This window comes from Hippichthys cyanospilos, chromosome 1 (assembly GCF_059441005.1).
Source record: "Hippichthys cyanospilos isolate Australia breed blue-spotted pipefish chromosome 1, RoL_Hcya_1.0, whole genome shotgun sequence".
Lineage (NCBI taxonomy): Eukaryota > Metazoa > Chordata > Actinopteri > Syngnathiformes > Syngnathidae > Hippichthys > Hippichthys cyanospilos.
In genome coordinates, this window is record NC_142369.1 from 33,080,913 (window position 1) to 33,104,606 (window position 23,694).

General features: G+C 37.9%; 1 protein-coding gene across 1 annotated transcript in view; it reads right to left on the minus strand.

Annotated features, from left to right (window-relative positions):
- zmat4a (zinc finger, matrin-type 4a) overlaps positions 1–23,694 on the minus strand; it is a 69,260-nt gene that overhangs the window by 38,892 nt on the left and 6,674 nt on the right. Inside the window, exons 2-3 of the mRNA XM_088421965.1 lie at positions 18,749–18,850; positions 7,293–7,382 (exon numbers count right to left, since the gene is read on the minus strand). Of these exons, the coding sequence (XP_088278091.1) occupies positions 7,293–7,382; positions 18,749–18,850 (192 nt within the window). The remainder of the gene's footprint in view (positions 1–7,292; positions 7,383–18,748; positions 18,851–23,694) is intronic.

A 23,694-nucleotide genomic window follows, 5' to 3' on the forward strand; every position in this document is an offset into this window, starting at 1 on the left:
TCATACATTACTTGATATCTCACATTTTATTTTGAAGCATTGCCGGGGGGCTGGTTGGCTGTTTGAGGAAAATACAGTGGCTTGACAGGCAGCGGATTCTCAGCAGGTTTCATTGCACTTATGGGCCAACAACCTCAAAGAAAAAAATCCCGTCCCATAGTTACTGCCCAGCAAATGTGTCTATGTCGCCAGGGTCATTTTACGCTTCCCTGCATGGAAAAAAAAAAAAAAAAAAAGCAATGCTCCCCCCCAAATCGCGGGAAGTCAGCTGCGGGAATAGTAGAGCTTGTGGCAAAAATGTTTGGTAAATAATATTGCTGGACATAGGCCCTTCATGTTATTATTAATCAGCTAAAATATGTATCATCTATTGCAATGTAGAAATGAAATAGGAGCACCTTTTGAATATGTGGGTATGCCAAGTGCGCAATCTGTTAGAAATTGCTCGAGGGAATGTTAGGGCAATGAAGCATAAGATTCCAGTCACTTCTTATCTCATCAAGGCCGTGTCGGACACCTGTGTCATCTCTGCGATGACTGCTCTGTCTCCCCACCAGGATCAAGTGGCAACACTGCACTGAGGGCTTGATTTAACAGAGGCTGGCAAATGAATAAACTCACAGGTAAATAATTACAGCAGTCAAATGACAAATTTACAGTGGATATTACCGCTTGATGAAGTATAAACAATTACCAAAGCGAGCAATGAAAGCAAAGATTTCATATAAACTAGTAAAAATGGATTTTTACCTGTTATGAGGGTATGTCATTTTTCGTCAAAAAAAAACACAATTACATTTTTCCTAAAAATCACTCAGCCCTACACCACACCTGGGTACTGTTTTTTGCTTGTCAATGGTGTCACAATCAATCAATCGAGGGCCTGTCTCCTGCATGTTTTTGGAGTTTCTCTCTCCAACACATCCGATTCAAAGGAACAGCAAGCACTTTAGGAACTTGAAAAAGCTTATACTCATTTGAATCAGATGTGTTTGAGAGAGAAATAGCATCAGTGATGCAGTTTATCTGTCAGTGTCTCTCACACTTGACTGAGCGCCAGTCAATAGCGAGACACATCTAGACAAACAATCATTCACACTCACGATGAAGCTTGAGAAAAAAAAGATTGCAAACTTAATTAGCATATTTTTTGGAATGTTTGTTTTTGTGTGTTTGCACAGTTCATCTGTGGTTTTGTATTTAGAAACTTCATTTGGCTTTTGGTATAAAATGGCATATTTTCCCCAATGTTACTTTTGTTTTGCAACTATTTTTGTTCCTGCACCACAAGGCATATTTTTCTACTGAGACCAATTCAGCTATGCCCAACCAATAAAATCTTGTAAACACACAAGTTGACCGACATTCCCACCCCACCCGAATGAAAGCAGGTTATCACAGCAAAGAGAATGACCAGCAGCGTGCACAGCTGTCACATGTCATCAAGTCAAAAAGGTCCAGATGCTGGGCCATGCCAGAATGTGCGCACTGTCTCATTCTCTTGAGGCGATGCTGCTGTGTGTATTTTTAGACAGTGCCACCTTATAAGCACAGCGTGGTCACATCACATCTGTGTATTTTACAAGGGAGGTCCCGTCCCATCAAGAAATTTGCCCTTTTTGCAAGGACCACAGCCAGACGGGAGACCAAACATAGATGAAGAATGACAAAGCAGTGTTAAAGATAATCTTTTTCTTAAATTTTGTCTGTTATCTAAGAATGTTACTCAAAGGCCATTAAGATGCATTTTTTTTTTCTGCTGCTTTATGCATAACATAGGTGACATGATTTAGATTTGACATCTTGAGGTGCTGTTGTATGCACGCAATAGCCTTTGAAAAGCAAAGGCAAGCTAAATTGAGCACATTTGATTTTGGTGTCATTGTCTAGATTTAGTGCTCATTAGTTGGGTACCTGCACACTTTATGGTTAACCCAGTGGTTCTTAACCTGGGTTCGATCGAACCCTAGGGGTTTGGTGAGTCTGTCTCAGGGGTTCGGTGGAGCCTCCGCCGCAGAGTTCCACCCCTCAGTCTAGTCTGCAGTTAGTGGGCACAGTATTTGAAAGCGTCCTGTTCTGAGATTTCCTACCATGCACTGTGTTGGTTTTGTTATTTGAACTAGGTGATATTAATGCACAATTCATTTTGTGCACCAGTAAAAAAAAAAAAAAAAAAAAATCATTTTTTTTTTCTTCTACTAAATAGGTTCGGTGAATGAGCATATGAAACTGGTGGGGTTTGGTGCCTCCAACAAGGTTTAAAACCACTGGGTTACCCACTGAACTCATAAAACATAGCTGACGGCTACAACACAGCTCCGTCTCTTGAAAGGTATAAGTGCATTGGAGGAGGGCTCTGGCTATATCCAGTGCCTAGCTGCGGACCTGGACTGAGCCAGCCAAAGTGGGCTCATTCGTGGCCCGTGCTTTGATGATGCAAGGCAGCTCGGAACTCCAGGAATTTATGTGAACAGCACGACATGACCATGTCCAACAACTTTTAAACAGTAAAAAGTAAATAAGAAAAAAAGTCTCATATAATTTTCCTGATGCTTTAAAACTATTTATGTTTCCCTCATACTGTTGTAGCGACATATACATACAGCTTTGTTCATACTTACTCTAAGGGTATGTACTAGTGAAGGGACAAGACACAAATCCCACGAGAGAAGATGTCTCATGAGAACGCGTCCACGAGAATGAGATGAGATTTTTGCAAAGTACTACGCCCAGATACCGCGCCATCGGAATGTGAAGGAGGAACCCAAAAGAATTTGAGGATCTTTTAAAGTCAAAACGCGCTATGTAAGTGAAGTCCTGTTTTCTATATTTACCAAAGACAACTCTGCAGTCAGTGCTTATGTGATTTAATTTAGTGACTGGTATTTTTTTTTTTTTTTTTATAAAACACTTTTACATGAATTCAAAAGGGGTTCTTGTATTTTGATTTCATATTCCGTTTAGTGTAACACATGATTTACAACAACAAATTGCATGTAAATACGTGGAAAATGTGTTTGACCCAGAGGGCATAGAAACAACTGGTTTCCCTTGCTTTAAAGCTAATGATGCATGTGCAAATAATACTGACGACTCTCATGCAGTGTGCAGGGTTTGGCATCTGTTATCATAGGTGATCGCTTGGCAAATAGTTGTGTGGCATTCCAAAACTTACTTTCATTAAAGTACATTTTTTTAAATGTCAGTTACTTGAATTGGATGCAATTATGAAAATGCATTATGGATCGATGGATTATCATGAATATTAATAAGAGACTCATGCTCAACCAGTTGATGTTCATTTCAATTTAAAATGACAGTTTTGCTGTATGACTGCTAAACAATGACAATAAAGGCATTCTATTCTATTCTATTGTTCCCGCACATCCATAACAGTTACTTTTTTTTTTTTTTTTTTTTTTTTTAATAATGAATAAGCTTTGATGCATATCCTGTTCTGATTTAACTGCTGCTGGTCTAAGCATCAGTTACATTAATCAAACAGCTGTGTTGAGTTTAAAATCCCAACAGTGACCGAGAGTGTTAATGTTTGTGCTAAGAAGTAACGACACAGTTTGGATCATGCTGACAGTTGAGCCAAATACATAATAAAAGACATGACACAGACCATTAGTTGGGCATTAAAGTCTCAAAGAAAACAAAAAAAAACAAATGCAACCATAGCTCAGAGCAAAGCATTCTGACGCTCCCTTATTAGCCGACAAATCATCCATCCAACTCCAAATACCTAATGGCCAAAGTTGATTGCATTTGAATACTGCTGATGCTCTGAAGATTTCCTGTAGTGGCTGAATAACTGTCTGAGATGATAATTCACAATCATTCATTTTAAACACTTTTAGTGGGTAAAATAATGTAAATTTCTTATCCGGCTACTGGTATATTTTCATAACAATATCTGGGACTACATTGGCACCAAGAACCTTTCAAGTTGTAAAGCAGTTTTCTGCAGAAAAGTTGACAGGTAAGGTTGGACAAGAGTTTGTACAAAAAGATTTCATGAAATCAGAAGGCCATGAGATTTCACACTATCCAAAATCGAGGTTTCAAAGTAGGGTTTAAAACTCGGGTTAGGGTTTCAAACTAGGGTTTGAAACTGAGGTTAGGGTATAAAATTAGTGTTTTAAAATGGAGTTCAGTTTTCAAAGAGGGGTTTCAAACTCAGGTTAGTGTTTCAAATTATGGTTTCAAAAGGGAGTTAGGGTTTCAAAATAGGGTTTTATAGAAAGTTTAGGTTTCAAAATAAGCTTTCAAACTCGGGTTAGGATCTCAAATCAGGGTTTTAAAATGGAGTTAGGGTTTCAAATTGGGTTTCAAACTCAGGTTAAGGTTTTAAAATGGAGTTAGAGTTTCAAAATCGGGTTTTATACAAAGTTGAAGATTCAAATTAGGGTTTCAAACTCAGTTTAGGGTTTCAATTTAGGGTTCTAAAATAGAGTTGGGGTTTCAAAAAAGGGTTTCAAACTCAGGTTAGGGTTTGAAATTAGATTTTCAAACTCAAGTTTCAAACTCGAATTAGGATTACAATTAGGGTTTTTAAATGGAGTTAGGGTTTCAAAATAGGGTTTCAACTTCAGGTTCGGGTTTCAAATTAGGGTTTTAAAATAGAGTTAGGGCTTCAAAAAGGGTTTTGTACAACGTTTAGGTGTCAAAGTAGGGTTTCAAACTTGGGTTAGGGTTTCAAGTTAGGGTTTTGAAATGACGTTAGTGATTCAAAGTAGGGTTTAAACTCAGGTTAGTGTTTTAAAATAGGGTTTCAAACTCATGTTAGGGTTTCAAATTGGGTTTCAAACTCAGGTTAAGGTTTTAAAATGGAGTTAGAGTTTCAAAATCGGGTTTTATACAAAGTTGAAGATTCAAATTAGGGTTTCAAACTCAGTTTAGGGTTTCAATTTAGGGTTCTAAAATAGAGTTGGGGTTTCAAAAAAGGGTTTCAAACTCAGGTTAGGGTTTGAAATTAGATTTTCAAACTCAAGTTTCAAACTCGAATTAGGATTACAATTAGGGTTTTTAAATGGAGTTAGGGTTTCAAAATAGGGTTTCAACTTCAGGTTCGGGTTTCAAATTAGGGTTTTAAAATGGAGTTAGGGCTTCAAAAAGGGTTTTGTACAACGTTTAGGTGTCAAAGTAGGGTTTCAAACTTGGGTTAGGGTTTCAAGTTAGGGTTTTGAAATGACGTTAGTGATTCAAAGTAGGGTTTAAACTCAGGTTAGTGTTTTAAAATAGGGTTTCAAACTCATGTTAGGGTTTCAAATTAGGGTTTTAAAAGGAATTGGGTTTTCAAACTCACCTTCAGGTTTCAAATTAGTGTTAAAATAGATAAGGGTTTTATACAAAGTGTAGGTTTGTGTGTGTGTGTGTGGGGGGGGGGGCGGGGGGGGGGGGGGGGGAGATGATGCCATGGACACAGACGACTAAAGGGAAAATGCTTTGTTTTCTATTTCGCCCCTCCAGACCGCCTGATTTTGTTATGCTAAGTGTCACTGCACCTCTGAAACTGCCTTCTTTGTAATGAAACTCCCTCTTTTGCAAAAAATGTTTTTGAGTTTGATTCCGTTCTCTGTATCCATTCTCTTTTATTGATAAATCTGACAGCATCAGCAACTATAATGAAGGAATATAGTGAAGGAACACAAATCATTGTTAAGGTGACTATGCTTTGGACTACTGGGCTGTGACAAAGTGTTGCAATCGGACGTTGGAAAAAAATAAAAGTCTGTGTTCTCAAGCTGTGGATATAAGTTTATGGTTCAATAAAGATTTTGTTTAAATGGATTCTTGTATTTTGTATTAACCCTCTCTTCGCACCCACACTATGAAGGCCACTGATGTTCTCTGACCAGTGACTCTTTTAGGCAACAGTAAATGTACTTAAATAAATCAATGTTGAATCAATTCAATTCAGGGGCACACAATGTAACTCAAGTAGCAAAATACAACAGCTGAGTCTAAGGAACCACATATACAGAACATTAAAGGGAGCATAGGAGTTAAAGCTGGACACGGAACAGACAAAAGCCGAGCCAAAAAATAATAGTAAAATGGTTCCGTCCTCTCTTGAATGACATTGTCAGACTGATGTGTCAATCAAACAGTTCCCTCCTCAAAGTAGTCCTAAAAACACCTTTAAATCCTATTGTATATTTTCACCTTTATTACTAGTGGTGCATTAGTATCACTTTTTTTTTTTACAACACGAGATGGATCAAAAGAAAGTGCCATCAAATATATAAACTTAAACGTAACAATTTCAAACCTAACAAATGATATATACAATTGTGGTAAAACAAAACAGTTACAGGACAAATAAAATACTACATTTTCAGACCAGCGCTTACTTCTGTCTACCTGTCCATCATGGCTTTATGAGACACGAGTGATGGGGAGCTTGCTAGACAGAGTGTGCCCGCAATTCATGCAACGGCCATCTCTATCACCATCTAAACAGAGTTCAACATTCATTTTGCACAGCATAACATACAGTAAGATAGCAAACTGTTGTTTTCCCTGTTTACATGGATTCATTTCCGCATGACTGACATGGCTCCGACGCCACCTGCCTGGAAAGTAAATGTCGAAGACAGGTCTCTAACTCCAATCCTCGAGGGCCTGATTTTTCTGCCTCAAACACACCTTGCTGATGAGGTAAGCATTTGAATCAGTTGTGCTTGAGAGAGAAGAATTGAAAACATGCAGGATTGCAGACCTCCGGGACTGCAGTTTGACACCTATGGTTTTAGCAGATGAAGTGCTATCAACGACAAAGCATGTGAGCATTAGTTTATGTACAAATACAGTGCAGACACAGGCCAATATAATGCTCCCCTATGTATTAACTTCAATCACATCACCTGAATAAACTGGATCAAAATGTAAAATTTCATTTTTCTGTCACTTATAGATAGTATTTAGTATTTTAAATGCACTGTGGCTGCACATCTGAATGCTGCCAAATCGACGTACTATATCAACCATGTTTTTATCATGACTGCTACGCCTCCCTGACACTGCATGCACATTGGACAATTAAAGCAGAAGGATGACAGGTTGACATCCTCCGGTGTCCAAACACAGCCTAATCCCCACCACATGATTTATGGGACAAAAATGGCGGCCCCCAACCTTGTAACTTGTCAGACACTAAAGGAGGATCGTAAAAATCCATTAAAAATAAAAGTCTTAATGTGAATCTGGCAGATGAGATCTGACATGAGACACATGTTTAGTGACTTCAGACGAGAGATGTGATGTATATGTCATGAATAACTTACATTGTCTGTCCTGAGCTTCTTGGCAGGGCATCCTCCATCCACAGGATGTAACATGTAATACAGTCGCACTTTATTGGCATGTTTTCGACTCTGAAATGAAGAAATGTGTTATGAATAAACCAATTCAAACCAAATCATTTTAAATGATTTACACAGAGTACTGTAAAGTGTATGACCCGTGCTACATACGTTTTAAATACAATGGATGTCATGTTCACCAAAACCCTTTCATTTCTTTATGCCATTTCCAGCTGCATTACATCAGAGACCTCACAAATACTGGATGTGTTGAGATGGGGTTTTCTTGCCACCTGCTTCTTAACTTTCAAGTTTCATTGGTGGTAAAAGTAAACAATGAGTAAGTAGATGGTCTGTCATTTAAAATATGTAGCACATTTTTCCGACAAAACAATGTTTTGTGGAAAGATCAGAGATCAGTATCGTTGGATCACCTTATGTAGCTTTGTGACAATATTTTGTTTGTGACAGTAACAGCTGTTTGCTTTGTCTCGCTAAGCTTTATAGTCTCTTTAAGCGTACTTAAATAAAATGGCATTCATAAGTGTCAAACAAAATGGCACTCATAAGTGTCAAACCATTTGCGGTGGTTTTACACATCAGGGTATTGGCCTGGGCATTACTGCCAAAATACATATCATGGTATACCTATAAAAATCATTTGAATGAAATACTCGTTTATAAATCAGTAGCATGTTTCACAAAACTGACTTGCTAAAAACTTTCATCAAGGATGCAGAAAGACCTACAAGTTCCCATTGTGAAAACATTCGGCACCCATTCTATGACACTTAAGAACATAGGTCTCAAACTCAAGTCGGGCAGTCCTGCATGTTTTCAATTCTTCTCTCTTAAACACATCTGATTTAAATTATTAACTCATCACCAAGCTCCTAAAAATGACCCCAATCATTTGAATCAGGTGTTTAAGAGAGAAGCATCAAAATCGTACAGGATCGCAACCCTCGAGGACTGGATTTTGAGTTAAAATTGGCAGTTTTGATGCTGTTTCACTATCAAGTACCTATTGATGCGTGTCTCTATTTATGTCTGACGCATGAAGCTGTTTTTAAATCCATCATATCGGAGGTCAAGCAGTACTGGAGCGCATTGTGTTTGAGTCATTTATATTTAGTAGGCCATTATTTAGTAGCATTATTTAGCAGTTGGTTTATTTGATCCTCTTCACCATCTGACCCCAAGCTGCTTATTTGCCTAATTTAAGCTTCTAGACATCAGCACCCTGTTAGAGCAGTGATATGCACTACCACAAATTGCGGTACAGTATATTGTCATGAAGGTTGCCGCACTCACTGAGCCCCGCCACTGGGTTTAGTCCATCTTTCATTAGTGAACACAAATTGAATTGTGTTGACACTTATTGCCTTTATTAGTGAAAGTTATATTTATTTAGCACTAACCGTTTGACCTGTCAATTAAACATACTTTAGATTTTTGTCTCGTGTGCATGTTTCTTTGATTTGAAGCAGCCTCATTAAAAAAGGGGCAATGCCATTAACTCTACTAGCTCCCACTGGACGCCTGAAAGAATGTTGAATTGATGATTAAAATGCAGTTCAATAAGAATGTAGCAGATGTCTTCTGACAAGCTTTGAATTGATTGCGCAGGATCTGATCTTGGAGCCATGCTGGGGGAAATAACAACAGGACAAACTAGCTGTCACTAGATGTGACACAGAAGACAGAGCAAGAAGTAAAATGAAAGTTAGAAAGCAGTTTTTACTTACTGACTCAGCACTGTGATATTATTTGACCGTGAAGGAGAAAGCACAGTCGAGAGATCTTAAAGTTTTGATTGCAAATTCTTTTCCCAAAGACATAATACACAAGGGGAAGATTGCAGAGATCAATTTGACAGTCTGTTGCACTTAGTGATATAAAATCTGAACCAAATATGCTGAAATAAAAGCTCTCTGTTGTGTGATATAGGATCACGCTTTTACAGATCCTCATCTCTTATAATGAGATGCTGGTGCCACTGAAATGTCATTTTTGGAGTTAAATACTGTTCCATCTACAGTATGTATGACACTGATTTTCCATTTCCACTTCCACAAATAAGAGTTGGGGCACAATTAGTTTGGATAAATTAATGCTGCAATATGTTTAGTAAAACAACTTAATCTAATTTTAGGTAGGCGCTCGGTGTAAGAGTGGTTAGCGCGTCCGCCTCACAGTTCAGGGACACGAGTTCAAATCCACCTCGCTCTGGGCTTCCTGTGTGGGGTTTGCATGTTCTCCCTGAGCCTGTGTGGGTTCTCTTCGGGCACTCTGGCTTCCTCCCTCACTCCAAAAAACATGCATGACAAGTAAATTGGACGTGATTGTGTGTGTGTGAATGGTTGGTCATTCCTGTGCCCTGCAATTGGCAGGCAACCAGTTCACGGTGTCCTCAACCAACTGCCTGAAACCAGTTGGGATAGGCAATAGAAAATTGATGGATGGATGGCTTTTAATTACTAAAAACAAAAAAACAATATTATTGTTAGAGATGCAGGCAATGTCAACTTTGGTTTCATGTCCTAGGACAATGCTTTTCGACAGGGCGGTATTTTCGGAAAGCAGATTGTGTGAGAAATCAGAGAAACTAAAACATGAGTAGAGGGAAACTTGGGCTTATCTATCTCCAAACAGTACTTAAAAAAAACAGGAGCATGAAATTGTCCATCCTCTCTTGGCAGGCTAAAAACCTCCTGATATGCAGATTTTGGAAATTTCCATGCTCCCAACTTTGTACAAAAAGTTTGAAGCTGGCCCCTTCCTCTTCCATCAAGACTATGCAAATTCCTACAAAATTCCCCAAACATGTCTTGTTTTTACATGTCTTCTTACCAAAAGTTCACTTGATTAATTAAACTGTCAATTAAAATGAAAATAGAGGCTAACCTGAAGAATTATACAGGCAGGGATAATGTGACGCGAAATGCCTTCAATTATCTGCTTTCTGAATAGGCCTTCACGGCATTGCTGGTATGACAAATGTATATTACATACCCATTAATTTAGTGTTTCTGTCAATTGTCATTCGCACTTTAAAAATTACTAACATTTCACAAGTTGTTATTGTGACATTAATGGCCTTTTAAAAAAATACTGAACTATGTAGTAATGCTATATCTTATATCATTTTTGCTTTCATATGTAGATATACTGCATACCTAATTATCTTCGGTCAGAATTGCACTATAAAATGAAACATTCTTAGTAGTTTTGTTCCATATATTCATATTCATAAAAATAAAATAAACTAGTTAGTAGCAAACTTTGCTTTTAGAATATACAGCGGGGTGGCCAAGTTCGGTCCTCAAGAGCCACAACCCAGCCTGTTTTGAAAGTATCTCTTCAACCAACGCACCTGACTCAAATCAGCGTCGTTATCAGGATTTTGAAAGCATACTGATGAACTAATCATTTGAATCAGGTGTGTTAGTTGAAGGGACACGATGAAAACAGGCTGTATTGTGGCTCTCGAGAACCGAACTTGGCCATCCCCGATAAACAGTGTGCCGCTTAAAAATGGATGGAGGGCCCCAAGTGGTGCTGAGCCATAGTGTGGACACCACTGGTGTAACAAATCTAAACCTCAACATCCCATAAAAATATAAGACGGTAGAGCATAGATCCCATGTGTAACTAAGTCCCTATACAATGATTTATTGTAGAACTATTTATATATATGAGAAGTGCTAGAAGACTAATTGAAGTGATTCCTTCTGAGATGCACTTGAAATTAACTTATCCATCATCCCTACCTACCATTTTTGTATCAGTGACAGTAGGAGATATTGAATCCATTCGTCCCAGTTCTCTCATGCTGTTAGACGCTCTTGCCTCTACTCCATGAGTTCCAACCCTGAACAAATCTGATACTCATTGCCACCAAATCATTATCTTCATACAGTGCACCCCCACTATTTGAGGGGAATAGGGACCATACCAGTGAATAGCAAAAACCAGTGTATAAATGACACCAATTGAAATGCATTGGAGCATTTAAAAACAAAATTCTTTAAAACTGCTAACCATTTAACATTTTCAATGAAAAAATTGAGGTATTGGGGGATAGATAACATCGGTAAATATTTAACATATTAAATGTTGGGAAATACTATAAAATGTTGGGGGGAAATTGCACATATTTCTTTATGTACTAGTTGAGGTTTTTTTTCCCCTCATTTTCAATCCCCTTATTGGGGATCGATTTATAACTGCAGAACTCAAAACCAGACCAGTTTTCTCCACTTATCTGTGTTTGAATAACATTAATTCCAATTTAAAATAAGAAATATCATGCCATTTTTAAGGCTTAAATTCATTATATATACATCTAATTAATGTATACACATCTGTTTTAGAGCGTTTGCACTTTCAAATGCACTTTCGTCAAGCTCCGCTTTATTGCCTATTTGTTTTCAACAAGTCAAGTATGGATGAATACATTTTTTGGCAGACTTTGACCAATTATAAAAAGAAAAAGACGGCTTGACGACAATAATGCGAGAGCAGTGGCATGGCTCGCGTGGATAAAGAAGGCTTCAGCAAAGCATTTCTGGAGACCTCCATTTTAAAAAAAAAACGGACGATGAGTACCTGTAGAAGAGTAAAGAGGATGTTTGCGCAAATGACGAGCAGGAAGGAAAGGACGTCCAGGATTGAAAGGGGAGGTGTATTTCACGTGTCAGTTTATGATGATGTCTTGTAATGGTTTTTCGACAAAATCATATTCAGCTGTCCAAAAAAAAAAAAAGCATTTAAACTTCTAATGTTTTATTGTTGCAACATTAGTTTCAACATTTACGTCTGTCCACGCGCGCATACAATGCCTCTCACTTGTCACGTGTACGCCCCACCTTATGCCACTATAACCGCAACTGTATGTTACTTTATATACTGTGAAGAAATGTGTCAAAGCACCGTAATTTTTCCATTTTAATAACACGCACCATGTGTTTTGATTCAACAGCTATGATATGTGTAACCACTCAAGTCAGGGGTTGACTTGTGCTCGGGTTTTTGTAGAATTCACCATAATTGAAGCAAAATGGTCGACTTGGACATGGAGGAATACGGTATTTGGCTTTTGTGCCGTGCAACAGCTGGAAAAGGCCCACGTGAGGATAAGCTATTGAGGGAATGCAATGGAATTAATTTGCATATGTCGAATCAAGTGCATGTAGACATACATTGTAAATATTTTTCACTGAAACCAGCCTCTAATCTCTTTTGGCTGTTCTTTGGTCCTCATTTACACTCAGATCACTTTGATCGGCCAGACTGTGCCTTGCGTTACTGATCCCATTCAACCAAACACTCTGAAACATGCCCTCAAGATAAATCTGGGTCAGGTGACGAATTACAGTGGTACATTAAGATAAGTGACTAACCTTACAATATTTTAGAAATAAAAAAATAATTTCCGAATGTTGGTATGGATGAGTGGATGAGTCACAACTGAAGATGGGTTAAAGCCTTAGGCTATACACTTACAATTGGTTGGGGTTAGGATTTAGGCAAGGGCACTTTTAGGTGTTTTCTTAGGCAGAGGTGGGCAATTACTTGCTTAGTTTATTCATCTTTTAACACTCTCTAAAGTAGTCCAAAAAAAGGCTATTTACATGACATGTTCTTGTTCTGCCTGCGTAAAACTGAAAAAGTTAAAACTGGAAAGTCAATGTGAACTGACAGATACCACTCTATACAGTATCTTTCTTTTCAAGAGACTGCTGACTACTTCAAAGAAAACACTGAGAAATTAATGTCCCTTCAATGTTCCTGTGAGCCTATCTTCATGTCACCCCGAAAAGCCTGAGGACTTTTCGGTGCAATGAATTTATTTTTTGACAGTTCACATGTTTATATCCCATCCGCATCTCTCAAAAATTTAAATGCTATTGTTCTTTGAATCACATGGTGAGTTCTCTCAAAAATTAGTGTATTGAAAAGATGTGGCTAGTGCAAAAGAAAGGAGGCTTTATTTATATACTGTACTTTACTTTTTTGACATCAAACTGGAATAAATAGATTTGGATCATCTCAGAGACACAGAGATATAATACTTATTTGACCAAGTTGAGTTTCGCATAACTGATATCTTTTTTTGAGAAAACACCATTTCTAAAAGAAAGCCCTTGTGTGTTGCTTTGAAAATATTGCCACTTATAAAGTTACTTACAAATAGATACGTAGTCAGTGTGGATATTTTAGATACAGCTTTTCAATCACTTAGTAAACAAAACTTTGAAGACATTCCCTCTCTCAGTCTAGTCTAGTCCAGGGGTGTCAAACATATGGCCAGCAGGCAGGATCCGCCCGGCAAGGAGGACTAATACGGCCAGCAAGATTATTTTGTGACGCGTTGAAAAAATGTCCAAATCCGTTAGTCTGCTGTCCATATCGCTGGCATGCTCATGTGTTTGTTAAGGGATTTACTGAGTCCTGGGTCTGTCCGACTGCTTTTTTTCTTGAAAGAAAGAAAAACAAATACGCACGCATATTCTCCTCAACTGCTGTCAGTCATATCACTCATGCTTGATCTCGATAACAACAAACAGACTCTCTTAGTTCTCCTTCGAAGACTAGAAAACAGCAACCATTACAATATACAAATCTTGATTTTACAAGCAATACCCAGATGAGCAGCACCACTACAACATACAAGTAGAAGTGACAAATTGCCACGCTTAAGGAAAATAGCTTGCGGATCGTTTCTGTGACAGAATGTGGAATACTTTACAAGTGTTTGTGTTAGCATTCACATCTAGCTTCATTGTGGTAATGCCAGTGGTGGACCGTCAGGGCCAGCAAGGCCTTCTCTGCTTGCCTAACATAACCTGACATAATTAAAATAATTATAAAATATGATTATAATAACTGTAATTGAAGTCAATTCCATTTTAATTTTTGTCTGTTTTGTCTGCCACGTCCAATCAACGAACGATGAGCGGACATTTTTCTGCTCAACTACGAGAGAAGTGAGCACGTCTTTGCTATTGTTGTGGTTGGCTAGCTGGCTGGGCTACCAGAGGCGCTAACCCTGGCAAATAGTTATGCAGGGAATGCAATTTGTTCGCAAAGGTTTGATTTGGTTTTTGGAGCTGCACTGGACGTTTATATTCTTCTTGTCTTAAACGGCTTAAAATCTGTAAAAATACAAGACTCACAGCTGTTTGTGCATAGTTTTTAATAGTTAATAGCTTCATTCATCCATTGTTTTTCTTTATTCTTTTTTTTTGATACAGCCCCTTTCATTGTTTTCATTGTTGTCATTTTTGTACTTATGATGACCGTGTGGGTGGGGGGATAAAAAAGTAAAAACCTACATATGCATGTATGGATAGATCTAATGCCACTGAATATTTTGAGTGATTGAAAGAATAAAAAATATATAATAAATGACAATGCCATGACACACTTCAAAGCTCCTTTCGTCATTGTGGCCAAAAAGGTGATGCTGGTAGTTAAATCAAATCATGTGTACAAGGGTTAAATGAATACAAATGTGCAATTCCAGTCAATATAATTGCTTAATTCAAGCTGAACTTTGCAGCAGATATTCCTCCGTGTGTGCTTAGAATGTGATATAAACTAAGACCAACGACTAGAGTGAGCTCCTGTGCTTCACTAATCCCCTCCGACACAAATCAATAATTGTAAAGGTCGAACACAGTGGTCACATAAAATGCAGATTAGCTTGTCAGTCGCTGACTGAATGCTTGAATTGTTTCCAACTGTATTGCCCGACGCTCTGGGTTCTCTGTTGGAGAGATGAGTGTGTGCTCCATTTTTGGTGCACACCACATTTCCAAACAGTACAGTTGAAATGTACTGATTTTCCCAACCAGTGCTCTCTCAGCGTATTTGTGAATGCACCCATATTGTTTTCATGCTACCGGCTAACATATCATTAAAGCCTTACTTCATCTCGATGGCTGCCAATGTTAATGATGTTTAACACTATTTCAATGAATTCAAAGAGGAGACCAGTATACAATCAATTATTAAGGACGATTAACATTTGAAACAACCATTAAAAATATGAATGTAGTTTATCAGGAAATCCCTAGTGGAGACTACGCCAAAGGTTCGTTATTAATAAAATTAAGGCGGGTATGATGAAATCTGAATACTGAAAACTGTTTAAGTTCACATAAAAGGATTTAAAAGTAAAAATTTGTTTTATTTTTATTTTTTTAAGAATCTGAATCTTTGGGAACTGGAATTGAAGAACCAGCATTGGAAAAAGAATCGTTCAAATTCAAATGCCCCAATTGTGCCCTAGTAGCAGTTTTACACTATAAACATAATTGAATGCAAACATCAGAAACACAAATTTAAAGCCCCCCCCCCCCCCCCCCCCCCCCCATTTTAGCTCATCACCACCATGACCTAAACATGTCATGATGCATTAGACCCAAACTGCATTACAATTGAATAAAAAAAAAAAAATGCTTCTGTTCTGGGAAGCAAAAGGCCAGGTCTTGTGTTCAGCATTCACCACACAATAACAGAATTAATATTTTATTCGCAATTATGGCACAGCCAGCCACTTCCTGTCTCCTGCAAAGTCCAAAAGCACAAAGCTGTTACCAATGGACATTTTTGCCTACCTTACTTTAAAAAGCAATGAGCACATAACCCTGCAGGAAGCAAAGTTTTAAAAATAAAAAAATAAATGCTTTAACCAAGTTGACTCAGAATGCAGCAAACAGACAGCAGGAAGTTCACAGCCTGAAAGAATTACTTTGTTTGCCCACCTCAATGATCAATTCTACAGTAAGAATGCTACTTGCTAATACAACTTACATGTTGACATCCATAGTAATGATTGTTTAACTTACTAGATTTTTTTTTTCTTGTACATGCCCGCGCGTTATAACAGCATCTGTGTGTCACATAAGCCATTTGAAGTCCTCTGACAGTATAATAGCCCACAGCCTTTCCACTCACTCTTTGGAGTCAAGCTGACAGCTGAGTGAGCGGCAGCAGCTGCGCAGAAACTTGACAAGGCTAGCGCAAGAAGAAGGAAACCACTTAGACATTACACTTGGCATCATTGCAGATTGGATGTGATTAATGTGCTTATGAATCTCCTGGAGGTGGAGATAACCTTAAGAAGTGCATAAATACTATAAAGCAAGCATAGGCACAACAGATAACGCTCAGTCAAGGAAAACAATTCACTTGACTACAATCAGGTTAAAATGGAGGTGCAAGTTTTTTAGAATTAAGGAATAACAGTGGACTTGAAAAAAAAAATCGTCAAAAGTCGTCAGAGGTGGGCACTTTGTCAGCACTAACGGACGGTCTGTCAGTTAATTGCTGACGGACGCCCGTTTTGCCGACAGATTGACAAATGACGGGAAGCCTAAAAGAAACGGTGAATTAAAAATGTCGGCATATTTTCATCCATCCTTGTAATTGTTGGGATAGACTTTATGCCAGATGTTCATCAGACATTCATCATCCCGTCACGCTCCCTTTTGCCCACTGTTGAAATATAGATCAATTGACTTGGGTGTTAGTATGCTGTATTGCTGCATCATTACAGTACAAATTATAGTTTTATGGCAGGCAGTTATAAATGAGAACATCCACTATTGGAGAGTCACGTAAATTTTGATAATGCCATCTAGTGGACATGATTGCAACCTGCACTTGTGTCCCCTGTATTAAACATGAAGGTATCCTAGAGCTAAACACCTTAGCTGGCTTTGTTTTCATGTTATGTTTATATTACTGTGTTGTGTTTGAATTGCAGTGTAACTCTAGAACCACATACATGGTGTTAATCTTTAATGTAAATACTAAAACAGAAAAAAATAACTCCTTTGAGTGCAGGCAGAAGTAGACCAGCGTACTCGTAAAGTCCTTCTCCATTCTCCTCATGCACGAGCTGAAACAGACTGCCTTTTCTCCTTCTTTGTGTATAGTTTCTCACGAATTTCTCACAACAGGTGAACCTGACAGCTTGCTAGACTGATCACTAGAACGATAACATGTTAACCACGTTTGCCGCAGTAGCAAACTTGTATTGATACCGAAGTCGGCAAAGCAGGAAAGGGACAACAGCAGCTGTAACGTGATTGGCTGCTGCAGCCGAGGAGGACTCACGTATGAGTCACTATGAGAGGAGGCTCCCTGCTGCTACTCTTTGCTGTTGCCCGTTGAAGTATATGGCACAGGAGGAAAAGGGAAGTATTGGTAGGGCTACAAGCAGTTAATAATGTTTACTCCATGAAACATGGCCGAAATGTGTGTGATAGCCAATCAGAGTCCAGCTTTTCCCTCTAAATGGTAACTGGACTCTCTCTTATATAGCGCTTTTCTACCTTAGGTACTCAAAGCGCTTTACACTAACTAGTCATTTTACTTACTGATGACACAGCATCAGGAGCAACTGGGGGTTTAGTGCCTTGCTCAAGGACACTTTGGCATGGCCTTGATGGTCGGGGGATTGAACCCACAGCTTCTCAACTGGGAAACGACCACTCTGCCACTGAGCCATGCCACCCCCCCACTAACTTTGTTTGCAAGATTAACCAAAAAGAATACACCAGTAAACGGAGGATGAAGCAGAAACCACAATGTGATGGTAAAAATGGTCATAACTGAACGTATAGATAAATGCGTAGCTAATGGTCAGCCATGATGACTTGGCATCATCATTTGAAAAGAGTTCCTTCCCATCGCTTGTGTGACGATATCGTAAGAGGGACATGGAAAAATGAAGCTGTTGTTGAAGACATGTTGTCAAAAACAAGGCAAGAACACAACCCTATTGATTCATTTGAATAAGTAGCACTCAAGTGATGATGCGGAAAGCAGGAAAGTGCTAGCGGCGTTTGCACAGCCTTAAACATAAACATTAGCGAACAGTTTAGCCGCTACTAAATTGTCATTCCGTCAACCGACCAAAGAAGAAATCGATCGTATATATATATATATATATATATATATATATATATATATATATATATATATATATATATATATATTATATACACACACACGTATATATATATATATATATATATATATATATATATATATATATATATATATATACACACACATATATAAATATATACACACACACACATATATATATATATACACACACATATATATATATATACACACACACATATATATATATATATATATACACACACACACACACATATATATATATATATATATATATATATATATATATATATATATATATATATATATATATATATATACACACACATTGGTCAATCAGCTCTCTTTGCACGAACCACTTTGGACCCTCACTAAAATGCTGTGATATATGTTAATTTTTTCTTTTTACTGTGCCAATGCATGTAATGCATTGCAATAACCGTCTGAAAAATATGGTGGTGTAATGTGTGTTTTATTGCAGTTTTCCTCACCTCATAATGAGCGACCCTCTGAGACTCTGAGATGAGCTGAGCACTGCACACTTTGCAGTAGCTATCTGTGAATAGCCCTTGGTCCACTTCTGTAGACTTCATCTGTTGAATAGAACCAACTGTTAATTACTGGAATTATAAATGCGTTGTGACAAGTAAATGTGTATAAAATGAATGGCCAAAACATATTGATTACTTGAATTACATTTAATGACTGACCATCTGAGACTTTGGTTCAATTTTATAGTGTAAATTGACTGTTAATCATTCATCAGCTCCTAGATTTAAGTTGGTGACAGATGCTGAGCAGCTTTTCGAATATTGTGAACATTATTCTACAGAATCCATTGCTGTAAATGATTGATGATTTCCCACCATCATACCCTGTGACCCTGTGAAAATGTGCAAATAAATGAGGTTTACCTCTGGAGCTTCTAAGGAAAAATAGCGATGGTATAGCGGGAAAAATGGCATCAAATTGTATTTTGTTTGCACAGGCTTTATTAGAGCAAGCTTATAAGAGTTTCTGAAACTTTCTGTCGGAGAAACCATAGTTGCAGCCATATCTGCTCTTGGAGGCTTAGCTGTGACGAAGGGCCATTGATAGGCACGTCTGGATGCTATTAGCTGTAGCAGGCAGCACCAGCTTGCACAGGATTCCAGTCTATGAATGCATAGAACGTGCAATGCAAAGTGTATGGGTGCCCCCCAAAATAGAGAAAAAACAAAGATAAGTACTACTTTTAAGTGCCTAAACCTATTATTACAGGATGTCAACGTATCACAGAATTGTAGCTGCATCGTTTGGGTTATCAGACACTCCGTGAAAACCGTAAAATGACCCACGCGGGAAAGACATGCGGTATCTAAGACTGGGCGGTATCTAATAGGGATGGGAGGAGATCTGTTATTTTGTTGTGTTTAGATATTTTTTTAAGCTTTTTGCGACAGAAATGCAATTATGATGAAGCACCCAAACATCAAGCAAACGCTCTGAAAAGACCAGTCAATGCTTCAACATAAACGGCATTTTAAATAGTAGTATAAGTAGTAGTAGTAGTTTAAATAGTAGTATAAGTAGTATAAGACAAAAACGGCCTTGATTAGTTTTAATTTTGAACTTCTTCCCAGAAGTTCTTCCTCCTGACAATGACAATGTACCTAATTAATACATTGTGAAAAGCAAAACTGAGAAGGGGAGACGAGAAAAGTCCCCATGATAAGATAACTAGGTAACGTGTTAAAAAAGAGCTCAGGCGATCAGCAATCTATTTAACTTGACACAAGTCTGGCTGGAACCATGATAAGTGCAGACTATCCAGCTTTAAACTACAAAATAGCAGGGCAATGTCTGGGTTATATTTCAACAAGAAAGAACAGTCTTCTGAGCTGTCGAAAAAGTTACCGGTTAGACAGCTGATCGGAAACAACATGCATGTACTTTTTGATCAAGCCAGTGATGTTTGTGTGGGCAAATCAGCCATCAAAAATTTTAGTCCATTTTGTTGGATTTTATCCACTGTAAATTGGTGTTGATGGCAACAAAAGCACTCAATAGCAGTCTTTTGCATCTGATACAATCAACAGCCTCCATCTCCCACCTGCCCCATCCCTCCAATTCAACGTAGCATTTTGTTCATCTGATAAATCATTCTTGCCATTTTCATTGAGATATTCCAAGTCAGAGGCCTTTTCTGGCTCAGGTAAATACTGTATACATTTTGTGCCATTTCCTCTTGACTTTCGTCAGAATAGTTTATTTAAGCAAAGAGGCTTGGAGGCATTCCTTATGTGTCAGTTTTAAATGGCCTATGGTTAAATTGCAATTCTACTGACTGTTGGACTTATAAAGGCTACCTTATCTGAAGGAAAACAATGAAGATTGTTTCTTGCTAAGTGATGAGGGTGAAATAAATTCAATTTGATTTTTAAAATGATTTTTGGAATTGGAAATAATGAAACAAAAAATCCTTTTATTAAACAATAAAGATTCTTTTTTTTTGCTAAGTGATGCAGGTGAAATAAATTCAAAATTCAAAAGTTGGAAATAATGAAAAGAAAAACACTTATTTTTTCAATCAGTAGATCATATTAGCAAAAATCTTTCCATCCCCACTCTCCAGTAAAGCAAATCCTTATTAGACACACCCTCCACCACTCCGCAGTCCACATCACGGCAAATGGTGCAATGATCCACCTGTTGATATCCCGTGGCATTCTGCGCTCACTCATGAATAAAACCCCAAGACACTTGAACTCCTCCATTTTGAGAAGCATGGTCTCAGTGTCATGAGTTTGTTTAAAAAAAATTGAAAAATGATGGCACAGTTAAAAAGATCGCAGTGTAATGTGGTTTTATTTCACCAAATGCAAAAATGAACCAAAGTATTTACAAGAAAACCCCGAAAGAATACAAGAAAAAAACTCCATGACACCAGGCTGAGCACCCTTTTTTTCTAAATGAATTTTGAATTCACTGGAATACATTGGACCCACGGTTTACAACGTCCCTGCCTTAAGTTTTTTTCACTTTACGGCGTGGATTGCGGCGTTTTTTCGTCCCCTCTTTATGGCATTTTTCCCGCTTTACAACATTATCAACTGTCATGACCTTAGGGGTTGGCTGTGATTATGTTGTTTTGCCTCCATCTTCAGGCGTTTTTAGGTAATTGCGCTTCTTTTTTGGTCCCATCAATGATGTTAAAGGGAGAAGTAAGAACATGATCAGGATGGAAACGAAGCTAGAGATAATCAAGAAATACGAAGAGGGCTAGGCTAGGCTGCCATAAGATCAAGTCACATCACTCCAAGGTAAATAAATCCTTTATATATATTTTATTTACGATGTTATTTAATTGTATACACTTATATTATATATAAGTAGCACTTACTATACTATTTTGTTTCCATTTTTTAATATGTACTGTATATACAATTTTTATGTTTTTACCTGGGATTTTATATGCATTAGCTAAATACCATAGGTTTCTATTCCCCGCCATATGACAATTTTGCTTTACGATAACAACCCCAGAACAGATTCCTTTTGTATAGCGGGGGTCCTTTGTACCTCTTAGCTGCTCCTTCTGAGCAAACCATTTCAGTAACATTTAGGGTTTTCATGCATTAGTTCGCTCAGTGGTAAATATTGCACAACGTTTACACATGACTATGGCCCCCAGCACCAGTTAATGCTTATACTGATTGAATAAAGACTTCAGTGAGGCCTTATGATTACACATATTAAATGAGTTCCCACTATTATAATTAAATTCCAGCCATGTGTGCAAAATGGATGTATTTGAAACCTTGAAGCTTCTGACATCCAAACACTTCTATTCTGTACCATAGTAGTCACAAATATGATAAAAGGCCTGGTGAGTCCTTTAATCTGGAAAATGATCTGCAGAATATGAAGTACAGGTCTGCAAAGGTAAAAACTACATCGACTGTAAATAGAATGCCTCTGCCCTTGGTGATCAGTTCTTTAGGCTAATGGATTGTGCTGCCTGATGCATAGCTACAAGGGTTGCATTTCTTGGAAATGAGATGCAAAGCGAAATATAAATTTTCACCCATTGTAATTGGATATTGGAAGTCAAGGCAATTGTAAACCCAGCAGGGATATCTTAAGAGAATTTAATCATCAATATCTAATCAGAGCAGCAGTTGCCGACATCATTAAAGTCACCTAGCTTCAACACAGAACATTTAGCAAAGCTCATTACAGAAGCTGGCCTTACTTTGCTGGAGGACAGTGGACCAATCAAGGGAACAGGGCAGCACTCTTCAAGTTGACAATCAAATTAGCAGAAAGCCAGCTAGAATGTCACACTTAGTCAACAATGTTTAGCTTGGAACGCTCATCAGCTTGAGGCAAATGAGTCAAGGCATGCGACACAACAAAGAGTTGCCGGGGGCTGTAGAAGGGTGCAGAGGTCGTAGCAGCAAGTGCCCAGCAGATGTTGAAGCAATGAACAATCACTTGCAATTCCTTCAACAAGACAAACGGAGGCTTGACCAGCCTTTTGTATGAGGTGTCTCTTTGACTCTCAGTTCAATTCATTGGCTTCACAATGTTGTGGTTCTGTTGTGGTGATGATTGAGATAATTGGCCCGCCACCAATTATGTCTGGTCTGTCAGATGATGTTAATGAAGAAAATGATAGCGATGTCACAATATTGACGGTATTAAAAGTGCTTTGATAATGTTGTGTCTTGCGTCAGTATTAAATATTCAGCTGTTCAGCTTAAAATGTAACTTTATTTGGAATGTTGCATCATAGTGCTTCTGTAGCTTTCTAAATCCTAGTAAATATGAGCAAGTAAATATCGCATAATCACCGATTTTAGCTTCACTCCACTGGCTGCCTGTCCATTTTAGGATTATTTCTAAGTTAGATTCAATTATATGACGATTTTTGCCATGTGCGCCAGCCTGGTCTCAATTCCCTGCGAATCAGTGTTCAACTGTTAATATATTGCTAAAAAGTACATTCATAAAGTGAAGATAAAGTAAAATAACTTCCTTTAGAGTCCCGTATGTATCCCAATATAGCATCTCCTCTTAAACTGAATGAGATACATGGAAATTTGTTACGAACTTTCATGAATAAATAAACAAATAAATAAATAAATAAATACAATAAAACACTGCATATCCAGAGGAAGGAAAATGCCCCAATCACCATCTGTGGTTGGTCAACTTTGCAAGAAGTGCTAAAATGCAACCAATTGAATAGAATAAAATGGTACTGTAGTGTCTCATTTTGGACACTGGGTGGCACCTACGTAATGATATACACAACAGAAGATGTTTAAAAACTCACGAAGAAGTCATGACATCACATCAAACATGAAAGCGCACCATGCTAACTGCTACGTTGTAAATAAAGTAATCAGTCATTATGTTTTTATTTTGTTCTTTTGTTTGCATCCCACTTTGG